Raw genomic sequence first — 15,488 nt, 5'->3', positions numbered from 1 at the left:
TCTCTACTAAAAAATACAAAAAACTAGCCGGGCGAGGTGGCGGGCACCTGTAGTCCCAGCTACTCGGGAGGTTGAGGCAGGAGAATGGCGTGAACCCGGGAGGCGGAGCTTGCAGTGAGCTGAGATCCGGCCACTGCACTCCAGCCTGGGCGACAGAGCGAGACTCCGTCTCAAAAAAATAAATAAATAAAGTGTCCAGTTCCGTGTGTTTTTACAATTGTATATAGTAATGGAACTGCTTCCAAAATCAAAATAGACATTATTTTCACCATCCTGAATGATTTTCTTATGCCTCTTTAGAATCAATCCCCTTTCCATATTCCCAGTCCCTGGAAAACACTGATTTGTTTTCTGTCTCAATAGTGTTGCCTTTGCTAGAATGTCATATAAATGGAATCATACAGTATGTTGTATTTTGTGTCTGGTTTCTTTCACTTAGCATAATGCTTTTGAGATTTATGCATGTTGTTGCCCATATCAGTAATCCATTTATTTTTATTGCTAGTAGGATTTCATTGTATGGATGTGCCATCATTTGTTTATCCATTTACCAATTGATAGACATGAGGTGGGGTGTAGTTTTTGAACACAAATAAAGCTTCTATGAACATTAATGTACAGGTCTTTGTGTAGAGACATGTTTTCATTTGCCTTAGCAAAGTTCCTAGCTATGGGCTTGTTTGGTCATTTGGTAAGTGCATATTGAATTTTATTTTTAAGCTTGTCAATTGTTTTCCAAAGTGACATGCCGTACAACCATGCAGAAGAGTTTCAGTTACCGTACATCCATGCTAACACTTGACATTGTCAGACTTAAATTCTAGCCATTCTAATGCCTATAGTAGTATCTGATTACAATTTTAATTTGCATTTCCATAGAGACTAATGATGTTGAGCTTCTTTAAATGTATGAGTTTTTTATTTGTATATTTTTTGGTAAAGTAGCTTTCAAATCTTTTGCCCATTTTTAAATTGTGTTGTTTCTTAGTATTGAGATTTAAGAGCTCTGCATATAAATCCTGTATCAGATATATGTTTGCAACATTTTCTCCTAGTTAGTGGATTGTTGTTTCATTTTCATTACACTATCTTTCAAAGAGCAGAACTTTTTACTACGATGAAGTCAAATTTATTGATTTTTTCTTTTATAATTTGAGTTATAGTTAAGATATCTTTGCTAAACTCGAAGTCACTAAGAATTCCTCATATGTTTTCTCCCAAAAGTTTTATGGTTTCTAGATTTTAGGCTTCAGCATAATCTGACTCTAGATAATGTTTCATATTGCAACGAATGCAAAATTCTAGTTAATTTTTTATAGTGAATATAAGTCATGGGTTTTTGTTGTTGTTGTTGTTTGCCCATATGTATCTAATTGCTTCAGTACCACTTGTTGAAAAGACTATTCTTTCCCCATTGAGTTACTTTGACACCTTTATATATAATCTATTGACCATATGTGTGTAGGTCTATCTCTGTACTCTCTAATCTGTTCCATTGATCTATATAATCATCCTTACGCTAAAAGCACACTTTCTTGATTATTGCAGCTTTAGAGTAAGCCTTTCTTTTTCTTGTCTTGTCTTTGAAACAGAGCCTCACTCTGTTGCCCAAGCTGGAGTGCAGTGGCTTAATCATAGCTCACTACAGCCTCCAATTCCTGGGCTCAAGTGATCCTTCTGCCTCAGCCTCCTGAGTAGCTGGAACTGCAGGCACACACCAGCATGCCTGGCTAATTAAAAAACTTTTTTTTTTTTTTTTTTTTTAGTAGAGACAAGGTCTCACTGTGTTGTCCAGGCTAGTCTTGAACTCTTGAGCTCAAGTGATCCTCCTATCTTGGCTTCCCAAAGTGCTGGGATTACAGGTGTAAGCCACCATGCCCAGCTAGAATAAGTCTTGAAAACAGGTAGGGAAAGTCTTACAACTTTGTTTTTCTTAAAAATTAATATGGCTGTTCTAGGTCTTTTGTGTTTTCATATAAATTTTAGAATTAGTTTATCAATTTCTACCAAAGAAGCCTACTGGAATTTTGCTTGTAATCTATAGATCAATTTGGGATAAACTGACACCTGTTTGGTCTTTCAATCCATAAAAATGGTATATCTCTCAATTTATTTAGGTTTCTTTCACTTTAATTTAGAATTTTTTTTTAGTTTTCAGCGTGTGGATTTTTCACACATATTAAATGTATCTTTTAAGTATTTCGTCTTTTTGTTGCCATTGTAAATAAAATTGCTTTCTTAATTTTGCTTTTAAATTGTTTGTTATTAATATGTAGAAGCAAATTAACTTTATATTGACCTTACTAAACTCACTTATTATTGTAATAGCTTTCGAATAGAATTTAACAAGATAATCATGTTGTCTGCCAATAAAGACAGCCTGACATTTTCCTTTCCAGTTTGTATACCTTTTTTTCCGTTCTCTTGCCTTATTGCACTGCCTAGGACCTTCTATACAGTGCTGAATAGAAGTGGTGATAGTGAACACCATTATCTTTTTTCCAGTATGAAAGAGATTGTATTTCACCATTGAGTATAATGTTTGCTACAGATTTCTTTTGTCAGTCCTTTATTAGATCAATAAAATGTCCTTCTATTCCTAGCTTGCTATGAGTTTTAATCATGAGTAATGATAAATATAAGCAAATGCTTTCTCTGCATCTGTTGGATAATCATATGCTTTTGTTACTTTAGTCAATATGTGCTAAATGACATAATTTTATATGTAACATTTTTGTATTTTTAATCAACAAATCATAGTTTTATATGTGTTTGGGATACATGTGATATTTTGATGCCTACATGTAATGTGTCATGATCAGATCAGAGTAATTGAAATATCAATTACTTCAAACATTTATCTCTTCTTTGTCTTAGGAAACTTACAATTCTTCTAACTATTTTGAAATTTACTATAAATCATTGTTAACTATAATTTTCCTATTGTACTATCAAATATTATAGTTTATTTCTTCTACTAATTGTATTTTGTACCCATTACCCAACTTCTCTTTAGCCTTCCCTCCCCACTTCCACTTCCCTGGTAACCACTATTCTACTTCTCTATCTCCATGAGATCCACTTTGTCATTTTTAGCTCCTGTATAAGTGATAACATGTGATATTTGTCTTTCTGTGCCTGGTTTATTTCACTTAACATAATGACCTTCAGTTTCATCCATGTTGATGCAAATGACAAGATTTTATTTTTTATGGCTGAATAATATTCCATTGTATAGATATATATGCCACATTTTCTTTATTCATTCATCCATCGATGGACACTTAGGTTGATGCTGTATCTTGGCTATTGTGCTGCAATAAACATGGGAATGTAAATGTCTCTTCAATATACTGATTTCCTTTCTTTGGGTTATATACTCAGCAGTGGGCCTGCTAGATCATATCGTAGTTCTGTTTTTAGTTTTTTGAGAAACCGCCATACTGTTTTTTCATAATACTTTTACTACTCTACATTCCCACCAACAGTGTAAAGTAAAAGTTCCCCTTTCTCCACATCCTTGCCAGCATTTTTGATTTTTTGGTCTTTTTGATAATAGCCATTCTAACTGGGGTGAGATGATATCTTATTGTGGTTTGAATTTGCATTTCCCTGATGATTAGTGATATTGAGTATTTTTTCATACACTTGTTGGCCACTTGTATGACTTCTTTTAATAAATATCTATTCAGGTCTTTTGCCCATTTTTTATTTGAATTATTTGTTTTTTTTTGTTTTTTTATATTGAGTTGTTTGAGTTTCTTATGTATTCTGGTTATTAATCCCTTTTCAGATGGATAGTTTGCAAACATTCTTTCTCATTCTCTAGGTTGTCTCTTCATTTTGTTAATTGTTTCCTTTGCTGTACATAGGCTCTTTTGCTTGATATAATCTCAATTGCCAATTTTTGCTTTTGTTGCTGTGCTTTTGAGGTCTTTCCCAGAAAAATCTCCGCCCAGACCAATGTCCTATAGCACTTCTCCAATGTTTTTGTCTAGTAGCTTCATAGTTTCAGGCCTTAAATTCAAGTCTTTAATTCAGTTTCAGTTTATTTTTGTGTATGGTGAACAGTAGGATCTAGTTTCATTCTTCTGCACATGAATATTGAGTTTTCCCAGCACTATTTATTGAAGAAACTATCTATTCCCCAATGTATGTTCTTGGCACCTTTGTTAAAATGAGTTTACTATAAGTGTGTGGACTTATTTCTGGGTTCTCTGTTCTGTTCCATTGGTCTATGTATCTGTTTTTATGCCAGTATCATGCTTCTGGTTACTATAGCTTTGTAATATAATTTGAAATCAAGTAATATGATGCCTCCAGCTTTGTTCTTTTTATTCAGGAATACTTTAGCTATTTGGGGTCTTTTGTGGTTCTGTACAAATTTTAGGATTTTTTTTTTTCTATTTCTGTGAATAATGTCATTGGTATTTTGATAGGGGTTGCATTGAATCTGTAGATGGCTTTGGGTAGTATAGACATTTTAACAATATTCTTCCAATTCATGAGGATGGAACTTCTTTCCATGTTTTGGGTGTCCTCTTCAATTTTTTTCATCAGTGTTTTACAGTGTTTTTTGTAGAGATCTTTCACTTCTTTGGTTAAATTTATTCCTAGGTGGTTTTTTTATTTGTTTGTAGCTGTTGTAAATGGGATTGCTTTCTTGATTTCTTTTTCAGAAAAGAATCTTGATTGCTCTTAGTGTATAGAAATGCTACTAATTTTTGTATATTGACTTTGTATCCTGCAAATTTACTAAGTTTATCAGTTCTCATAGGGTTTTTGTGTGGAGTCTTTCAGTTTTTCTAAATATAAAATCATGTCATCTGCAAATAAGGATTATTTGACTCCTTCTGTTCCAGTTTGGATGCCACCTATTTCTTTCTCTTGCCTAACTGCTCTGGCTAGGACTATCTAGGTTTTTGAATGTTAAATCATTATTGTGTCCCTGAAATAATCCCAGCTTAGTCATAATGTACTACCTTTTTATGTATCACTGTGTTGAACTTACTAATTATTTTTCAGAGTTTCACACCTGTGTTTTTAAATGATGTTGGCTTAAATTAATTAATTAATTAATTTATTTATTTATTTATTTATTTATTGAGACAGAGTATTGCTCTGTTGCCCAGGCTGGAGTGCAGTGGCATGATCTTGACTCACTGCAACCTCCGCCTCTGGGAGTCAAGAGATTCTCCTGCCTTAGCCTTCAGAGTAGCTGGGATTACAGATGCATGCCACCACATCCAGCTAATTTTGTATTTTTCTTAGAGACAGCGTTTCACCATGTTAGCCAGGCTGGTCTCAAACTTCTGACCTGCCTCAGCCTGATTCACCTGCCTCGGCCTCCCAAGGTGCTGGGATTACAGGCGTGAGGCACCACGCCTGGCCAAATTTTTCTTTATATCTTTATCAGGTTTTAGTATTAAGCTTATGCTAGTCTTATAACACAGCTTGAGAGTGTCCTTTTTCTGTTCTCTGGAAGAGCTTTTTATTTTAATATTGGTGACATTTTTACTAAACATTTGGAAACAAATGAAGTCATATAACCTAGAACTGTTTTTATGGAAGGTTTTTAATTATAAATTTAGTCCCTTTAATAGAGAACTAATCAAATTTTCTATTTCTTCTTGTGTTTGTTTTGGCAAATTTTGTTTTTCAATGAATTTATTCAACCTAAATTTTTAAATTGATTATTATATAATAGTAGATGTAATAACTTCCTTTCATAATACTCTATAGCACTTTTTGTCCCTAATATTGGTAATTTTTAGTTTCTACTCATTTTATTCTTAATAATTCTTAATCAATTTTGTATTTTTAGAGTCAAATTTTCACTTTGTTAATTTTCTATTTTATTTCTGCTTTATCTTTATTGTCTTTCATAATCTGTTCTTATCTTCATTATTTGCTTCCTTTTACGTTCTTTAGGTTCAATTGTGGTTCTTTTTCTAGCTTCTTGAAATGGATCTTAGAACATTTCTCAACTTTTTTTCTTTTTTTTTGCATGATGTGTGCTTTATGTAAGGCTCTAAATTTCTCTCTAATTACTACTTTAACCACATCCCAGTCATTCTGTTATGACACACTTTTATCATCAGTTTAAATTTATTTATATTTCTTCTTTGATCCATAGGATGTTTAGAAAAATATTACTTAATTTTGTCAAGTCCAAGAGAAAACTTCCCCCCACCCTCTGAAAGGTTGCTGAAAATCAACAAAAGGCAGTTTAACAAGAGAAAAGGCATACAAATTTATTTGATCATAGTTTTATGTGACATGGGAGTTTTCAGAATTCAGACCCAAAGATAGAGGGAAACTGTTCATTTTTATGCTTAGGTTCAACAAAATATGGATAGTCGTGAAGAAATATAATTGGACAAAAAGAGTAAAATCTTATGCTAATAGACTGGGGAAACCCAGCAAGGCCTGTCTCTTCAGATCCTTCTTGGCCTCTCCATACAGCATTCCTTCATTTTGGGTATGGGGCAGGATCTTCTCTGGAATAGGAGTCTTAAGATCTAGAGTCAAACAAGGCAAGTCAGATCATTTCTTTATGGCCAGTTTTTACACAGAAATGTGGGTGGAAAGTTAGAGTAATATTTTTAGATTTTATGTCTGGCTTTGAGGGAAAGGGGTTCTGGGAGTCTAGTTTCTATGGATAGCCGCGGGGAGAGAATGAGAGGCCAGGAGGGCAGGAGAAGGTCAGAGAAATCTGCTTCTGAGATCCTACAATTTCTACATTATTGTATTGATTTCTAGCTTAATTCCACTTTTATCCAAAGACATACTGTGTGTGACTTAAGTCCTTTGAGATTTGTTGATACTTGCTTTATAGCTTGACATATCATCAATTTAATAAATGTTTCTTATGTACTTCAAATAATACATATGTGTGAATATGTACATAGATATTAATATATATTCTCTAGTTATTGGATGTGATATTCTGTATTTGCTTATCAATTAGGTCAAATTTATTAATAGTGTTTAGTCATATCTTCTATATCCTTACTGATTTTTTTCTTTTGTCTGGTTTTTTTGTCACTTGCTAAGGGAGCTTTGTTTAAAATAGCTAACAGGCCGGGCGCGGTGGCTCAAGCCTGTAATCCCAGCACTTTGGGAGGCCGAGACGGGCGGATCACGAGGTCAGGAGATCCAGACCATCCTGGCGAACACGGTGAAACCCCGTCTCTACTAAAAAAGACACAAAAACTAGCCGGGCGAGGTGGCGGGCGCCTGTAATCCCAGCCACTTGGGAGGCTGAGGCAGGAGAATGGCGTGAACCCGGGAGGCGGAGCTTGCAGTGAGCTGAGATCGGGCCACTGCACTCCAGCCCGGGCGACAGAGTGAGACTCCGTCTCAAAAAAAAAAAAAAAAAAAAATAGCTAACAATGGTTGAGGGCTTTGACTGTTTCTCTTTTAGGTTCAGTAAGTTTTTGCTTTATATAGTTTGAGGCTATGCTGTTAGGTATGTACACATTTATGATTGTTATAGTATACTTTTGAATTGATGCTTTGATAATCATTAAATGTCCCTTATTTTTGTTATATTTCGGCCTTAATGTCTCGGTCTGATTTTTTTTTTTTTTTTTTGGATAGCTATACAAACTTTCTTTTGGTTTTTCACATGATATTCCTTTTTCCTTCTTTTTACTTTAATGTTACTGTATTATTATATTTAAAGTGTCTGTCTTATAAGCAACCTATAGTTTGGGTTTTTGAAAATGCAATTTGATGGTCTCTGTCTTTTATTGTGAATATTTAGTCTACTTACAGTTAACATAATTACTGATATATTTGGGTTTAAATCTATCAGTTTACTGTTTGTTTTTCATTTGTCTCATCTGACTTGTTCATTTTTTCTCTTTTCTTGCTTTATTTTTAACTAATCTGGAATTTTAAAATTCAATTTCTTCTCTTTATTATTTATGTAATACATAGTATATAGTGCCTGTAATTATGTAAACTTTGTTCATTATTATTTTGGCAGTTACCCAAGAGACTATAATGTTTATTGATAACTAAAATGAATCTATATTAAATTAATTCTCTTATCTCCTTCTGGATAACCTAAGACTTTAGAAAACTTTAAACTCCGTTTACCTTCTTTCAACTTTTGTGTGATTGCTGTCATATATTTTAATTCAATACATCTTTTAAACCCATAGACATTATGATTATGGTTTGAAACAGTCCTGAATGTGCATGGATTCATGCACATTTTCTGTTTTACTGGTTCTTCATCTTTTTCTGCATCACTATACTTTCATCTTAGATTGGATTTCTTCTGCTTGGAGAACTCCCCGTGGCATTCCTTTAAGTGTGAGTATGCTGAGGATAATTCTGCCAGCTTTTGTTTGAAAACATTTCACTTTTACCTTTGTTTTTAAAGGATATTTCTTTAGAATATGGACTGCAAGTTGACAGTAGGCATTGTCTTTCATCATTTGATGATACATGCCATTGTTCGTAGCTTCCGTTGTTTCTCTTCAAAGTCAATTGTCAGTCTTATTTTTACTTCTTTGAAATTGATTCATATTTGTTAGCTTCTTACAGTATGCTGAAATCATTGATTTTAAACCTTTCTTCTGTTCTAATATAAACAATGTAAAGCAATGCATTTGCCTCTGGGCACTGCTTTAGCTGAATCCTACAAATTCTAATATGTTGTGTTTTCATTCCGTTCAAGTTGTTCTTAATTTTCTTTGTAGTCTGGGTGACAGAGTGAGACTCTGTCTCAAAAATACATTGTTTTCATTTTATTTGTGATTTCTTTTTTTGACCTATGGGTTATTTAGAAGTGTGTTATTTAATTCTCAAATATTTTGTGGATATTCTAGAGTATCTTTCAGTTATTAATTTCTAATTTCTACTTTAATTGTCTTGTGGTCAGATAACATGGTTTTTATTATTTCAATCTCCTTAGAACTTTATCAAGATTGTTTTAAAGCCCAGGATATAGTCTAACTTAGGAAATGTTTCCTGTGCCCTTTCAAATCGTCTGTTGCTCTTTGGTGAAGTGTTCTATGATGTGAAATAGGTCAAGTTGTTTAATAGTGTATCCAAGTAACATGCTTTTACTTTTGTGTACTTATTCTTTCAATTTCCAAGAGAAAAGAGTTAATACCCCTTAGCTATAGTTTTTGAATTGCCCATTTTTCTTTTCAGTTTGGTCCATTTTTGCTTCATGTATTTTGGAGCTCTGTAATTAATTAATATTTAATTAAGCATGTCTATATTTTATTTCTTTAATTAATCAAGTGCACACATCTTTAAAATTGTTTCATTTTCTTAATAGGTTTACCTTTTATTATGGAATGTCCCTCTTTATCTTTGTTAATATTCCTAGTCCCCAAGTTACTTTGATACAGTCACATGATCTTTCTTATTGATTTGAGTTATCACACTCTAGTTTTTCTAAATTTTTACTTTAATTTCTCTTTATATTTAATGCAAATTTATTATTGACAATATATAGCAGGTTCTTGCTTTTTTAAAATCCAATCTGACAATATGTTTTTAGTTGCAATGCTTCAACTGTATATATTTAGTGAAAATGTTGACAGTAATTGTTTCGATCCATGAACATGAGATATCTTTTGATTTCTTTGTGTCTTCTTCAATTTCTTTTATTAATGTTTTATGATTTTCAATGTATAGGTCTTTCACCTCCTTGGTTAAATTTATTCCTAGGTGGGTTTTTCTTTGAAGTTATTATAAATGAGATTTTTTTCATTCTTTTTCAGATAGTTTGTTGTTAGTGTATAGAAATGCTCCTAATTTTCCTATGTTAATTTTGTATACTGCAACTTTACTGATTTATTATAATAGTTTTTTTGGTGGAGTTCTTGAGCACATTTATGATAGCTATTTCAAAATTCTCGTCTGCTATTTCCATCATATCGGTCATTTCTGGGTCTGCTTTTATTGATGATTTTTCTCTTGATTATCAGACTTGTCCTGCTGTTTTACATATCTAGTAATTGTTTACCAGCTGCCAGACTTTGAATGTTACATTGTAGCATGTCTATATTTTCTTTAATTAGGGAATTAAATAGGCAATAAAGAATATTTGGCAGGCAGTAGGGTAACTTGCAGATGATTTGTTTTCCTTTCAAGACTTGCTTTTACGCTTTGTTCAGGTGAATCTATAATAACCTTTACTCTAGGGCTAATTCATTCCCTGTAATTTTTCTGTGGTCTCTATCAATGCCTCAAATTTTTGTTCTACCCTGGCTAGGAAGAACTTGAACATCTCCCAGTCCTGTAAAAGCTTTCAAGATTGTTTAGCCTACAACTTAGCAGCAACTATTTGCCTAACCTCATAGAGTTTTTCTCTATGTATCTATAGTTTACTATAAGCAATAGACTCGAGGGGATTTCTATGCTTAGGTGTAAATTTCTTCTTAAAATAGCTCCCTCTTCTCCAATACTCTATCCCACATATTCCAGCTGTTTCAGCCTGCCCAAACTCTCATCTGTCTTTTCAACTCAATGAATCTGTTATGCTTTATTTAGCTTCTTCTTACCTGTACTGTGTTCTGGAAAGACCCTCTAAGCAGAAAGCTACTGTGATTGTAGGACTTTCCTCATTTGCTTCTGTTCTTGCCTTTATCACAGTTCTGCACTGCACTGCACAGTTGTCCCATGCCTGAAAATACATGCTTCATGTATTTTGTCTTAATTTTCAGTGCTTTGTGTTGGGAGATGAATTCCAGAATCAGTCATTCTAACACAGCCAGAATGGAACAATGCTGCAAAGTCTTTAAGATTTTACAAATGAAAAGTGTACTAGGCCAGGTGCAGTGGCTAACACCTATAATCCCAGCACTTTGGGAGGCCAAGGCAAGTGGATTACTGAAATCAGGAGTTCGAAACCAGCCTGGCCAACATGGCGAAACCTCATCTCTACTAAAAATACAAAAATTAGCTGGGCATGCTGGTGGGTGCCTGTAATCCCAGCTGCTCAGGAGGCTGAGGCATGAGAATCACTTGAACCTGGGAGGTGGAGGTTGCAGTGAGCCTAGATCACGCCACTACACTCCAGCCTGGGTGACAGAGCAAGACTCCATCTCAAAAAAAGAAAAACAAAAAAGTACTAGAATGTTTGGTTCTGTGATGGAGAGGGTAACAAGAAAAAGACTCAATGGAAGCTATATAACTTCTTTCTTGCCAGAAGTTTAAGAAATGCATTATCTTTGGAAGCATTTTCTCCTCAATTTCAAAAAGAAATTTCAATGGAAATATTTGTTTTTTGAAAATTAGAAGAAGTTTCAACTTTAGGTTTACATTTCTTCCATAAACAAAGGATAACTAGGCAGTTTTCTAATGTTGCAGTATTGTTATGTTAGATCAGTGATGATGATCAAGTGGTTCCTGCTGCTCTTGCTGCTGCCAACAATAAGAACATTTACTTTGGCACTGCTAATATACCAGGCATTGTGCTAGGCACTTTCCACTGATTATCTTCACCCTTCCACAACAATTCTGCAAGTTAGAAATCATGATCCTGAGAAACTCAAAGAGGTAAAATTATTTCCTCAAGGTCATACGCTAAGAAGTGAACACTCAGTGACTAAATTACTCAGTGGTCATTTAGAGGCTAGAATTGGGAAACAATCTCAGCTCATCAATAGCAATGCTTCCTCCCATATTATACTGCTTTCTGATTCTATCTTTACCTGAGCTTTCCATCTGGCAAATTAAACTAGAAAACAGCAAACCCCCTCCCCAGAGAGATTATATTATTATATAGATGTTTTGCATTATTTTGCTTTGAATAACAACATATGTAAATGTGCTCCTGTAGGCTAAAATACCCTTATTTTGTCAAACTTGGCCTCTCTCACTAGGGTGAATAGTTGAAAATTTTAGGGAGGAAAAGACAGGCTGGAGAGAATGTTAGTTGACTTGGAGATGCTTCTCCTTTCCTCCGACCCAACACCTATTTCTATTCAGACATAAGCAGCCACAGCAAAGTAAAGATTAGTCAATTTCCTATCGTGGAGTCCTAGCTGGTCCTGATATTCAGTGATCAGAGTGAGTTAATCCAGCTATTACTCATCAACTCTGCATCATGTTGGTGTGTAGGGGCAGATGTTCTTGCTGAGAAGAATAAAAGCCTCCTGTGGCACCTGGAACACCTTATCACACATGGTCTCTGGCCACATCACAGAGTGATTCTAGTTAACCTGGGCACTTTGCTGCCTCTAACCATTTACCTCTTGTTCAGAGGTTGGCATATCTCCTCGACTTCAGCTCTCCCTTGGGCCCTGTATTGTTGAGCCATCCCTATCTGAAACTGCCTTTCCTGGCATTTGAATCACCACTTCGACGATGTGATAATATCTGCAAGTTGGGAAAATAAAAATGGCATTTGTTTGGCCATAATTAATGAAATATTTATGTTGCATGAGACTATGTGATAAAACCTTAGGCTTAGAGTCCTTTTGCTTCTGATTACATTTGGGATTTTTTTTCTATGACCAGACATTCTGACGCCAGCTCTTTTACACTGAGCAGATGTCATGTAGTAAAAATGGGTGCCAGATGCTGTGAGCCGCAGAAGGGCGGTTTGTTTAAGAGCTGGCTCCAACTTTTTTGCATTCAATTACTCTGCAGAACGAACCTTACACAAGCATTTAGGTAACTCAACTAACTTCAGACATGCATTTTTAATAATAGATTTTATCTCTGAATGCATTCTGAGCAACACACCATATAAATGGTGTTTAAGGAATTAATTGATTTCTGCATAATACCTTGGCTTTTTTTTTTTTTTTTTTTTTAATGTGAAAAGAGAGCTGCAAGCTCTTGGCAGGGACCCAGAAATGTAATTAATGCGGAGGGCCAAATTTTCAGTTGCCCTTAGGTACTGTTGCCTCATGCTCCCGGCAGGTGCAGTGAGGGGAGGGCAGGGAGGAAGGGAATGAGAGTAAGGGGGGAGGAGGAAGCAGCAGCTTTGGTTCATAAAGCAGGAAATGAAGCTAGCAGTTCATTGAGTTTTTCTGTTCCCATTTCAGACTCCAAGAGCTTTCCCCTCAGAGCACAGGTAACAGAGGCTTCCTCTTCTGCCTCTTCAACCTCCTCCTCCTCTGCAGATGAAGAATTTGATCCCCAGCTTTCCTTGCAGTCAAAGGTAACAACACTTGACCAGCCAAAGAGGGCCTTGGCTGGTGGGGACTGCTTACCATCCAGATTTCAGAACCAATATGGGCTCCAGCTGCAGTGGTTTCGTTAACAGGATCATGTTTCATTGCATCTGACAGGGTGCTTTCTTTACCTTGAACACCCAAAGAATTATCTTCTTTAAAAAAAAAAAGCTTGTAGAAGTTTGCCTTTCTCAGACCCAAATTGGAGAAAAAAAAAAGACATATTTACTTGAAACCATTTGGTGACGGCAGCTCTTAAAGTGGGTTTAATATGTGGTCCAACAAGCAAACCATCGAAAACATTACAACAAGCAGATGCATATTTCCCTGGGGGAAGCACAGCTTCATTTAAGAAGCACTAGAGGTAGATTGCATGGAAAATGTTATGTTTATTCTAATCAGAAATATGAAATGAACCAGGCAGTTTCATCTAGACATGGATACTCCAAGGATCCCTGCTGTGGAAGGGACAAGCCCCGTGCCAGCTGGGGAGAAAATTGACTTCTTTTCTCAATGAACATTAATGTTTTTGGAGAACTCTAAACAACTCTCGTATCTGTAGATTAAAAAATACAGACACTGTATATGTCTATAAATGTGTCTCTATGTCACATACACAGAGACAGACGTCCCATAACCAAAGCCCACCATTATTTTCTTTATCCACTGAAGCTGGAACATTTTCACTGAGATAGTAGAGTACTTGGTGGGGCAGGTGGGGACAGGGGTTACTGAGTGGTTGGACCCAAAATGCGTCCCGGGTAGAAAGAGAAGCAGTGCACTGCTCTGGTAGTGTTTAGTTTTTGGAGTAGTGAGGATCTGGGGAGGGAGGAGGAGAACCAAATTTATTTACTTACCCTCAACTTTTCCATATCTGGCATTAGGAGCTTTGGCATCATCTCAAGTCACTCTGGGGTTCCAACTCCCCATGGCCCAGTTTGAAGCAAGGCAGGAGGGATCTGGGATGTGTAGGGGGGAAGGGGAGGAGAGAGGAAGAGAGAGAGAGGGAGAAGACAGACAGACAGAGAGAGAGTTGATAGAGAAAGATGTATGAATTTCTCATTTCTAACAATGGTGTCCCTAATTAATTCAGTATTCAACACAAATGAATTATGTGTGTGTTATGTTGATTTCTGTGGTTTTCTTACTGCCCCCCTCATCCCCTTGAATGACCCTGAGTTAATTCTATATTCCAATTAGGCAGAGATCCCAGCCCCAGCCATCTTGACACTCATGGAGAATAAAAGAATAGAATGGCCCAAACATATTGAAATAGCAAGACTGTGGTATCTAGGACCAGTCTCACAAATAGCTCCTTGTCGTCCTGCTGGCCCAGAACAGAGCCCGCCATCACATGAGCTTGCCAGGTGGTAAAGCATGCCTGCTTCACCTGGCTTCTGACCTGGCCCACTCTTACACAAAGGGAAGCTGGCAAGAAGATTTCTTTTTTCCAACCTCTCGAGGGCTCACACTGAAGGAATGAGAGGAGGTTTTCGTCCTCTGGTTTCTTTGTCTCTTCTGTCCCATACAGATGTGTCCCCAGTCAGGTGGCACAGAGCCCATGACAGCTCAAATGAACCTTTGCACAGGAAACTGGAGGTAGAATGTGTCCTCTCGGCCTCTTCCCTTTGCTTGACCCTTGTTCCCCACTGCCTTTCCTCCCACACCACCATCCAGATCTAAGAGACTAAGGCAGGAAAAGACACAGCAGCTTGTCTTTGATTCTGCCAGGTTTCTGCTTCTTTTCTTCCATCGCCCTTCGCGTCTTTCCCTCTCTGCATCATCACCATCAGTGAGGATATAAGAACCATGCCTTGTATGTGTAAGACTATGTGAGTGTTTATTAATGAAGCATCTTTCTTTTCCGTATCAGCAACTTTTTAATAAATGGCTTTCTTTCCTCCTCTAGGTTCTGTTTTGCTGACTCTTGATAAAACAGTCAGAGTTCGATAGCTTTGCTGCTGGGAAGCACTAAGACCACATGATGCTGTTGAGGCAATTCCCCCTACCTTTCGCCTGGGAACTGCATTCAGTGGTCTTCATTTGGGGGGCATTGGCATTTCTTTTCTATAGTCCCACTTTAGAGTAGGTCCTTGTTGTGTCTAAATGGTATGTGGCACAAGGAAAGGCAGTATAGACGTAATGAAATGTGGATACTAGATTCAGGCTACCCGTGCCTAACTCCTGGCTCTGCCTATTAATAATTGCATCATCTTGTATAAGTTAATTTCCTCTCTGAGTTTTTATTTCCTTACCTGTAAAGTAAGTGCAATTTGAGGAATAAATGGGATGATGCATGTGAAATAATTAGTACAGTGTCTGGCATATAGCATT

At 36.1% G+C, this 15,488-nt stretch overlaps 1 protein-coding gene across 1 annotated transcript in view; it reads left to right on the top strand.

Annotated features, from left to right (window-relative positions):
• MICALCL (MICAL C-terminal like) overlaps positions 1-15,488 on the top strand; it is a 73,153-nt gene that overhangs the window by 26,706 nt on the left and 30,959 nt on the right. The window contains exon 5 of the mRNA XM_011954272.1: positions 13,026-13,141. Coding sequence (XP_011809662.1) covers positions 13,026-13,141 — 116 coding nt within the window. The remainder of the gene's footprint in view (positions 1-13,025; positions 13,142-15,488) is intronic.

Source organism: Colobus angolensis, unplaced genomic scaffold, assembly GCF_000951035.1.
Source record: "Colobus angolensis palliatus isolate OR3802 unplaced genomic scaffold, Cang.pa_1.0 Scaffold380, whole genome shotgun sequence".
NCBI lineage: Eukaryota > Metazoa > Chordata > Mammalia > Primates > Cercopithecidae > Colobus > Colobus angolensis.
This window is presented reverse-complemented; position numbering and strand designations above follow the sequence as displayed.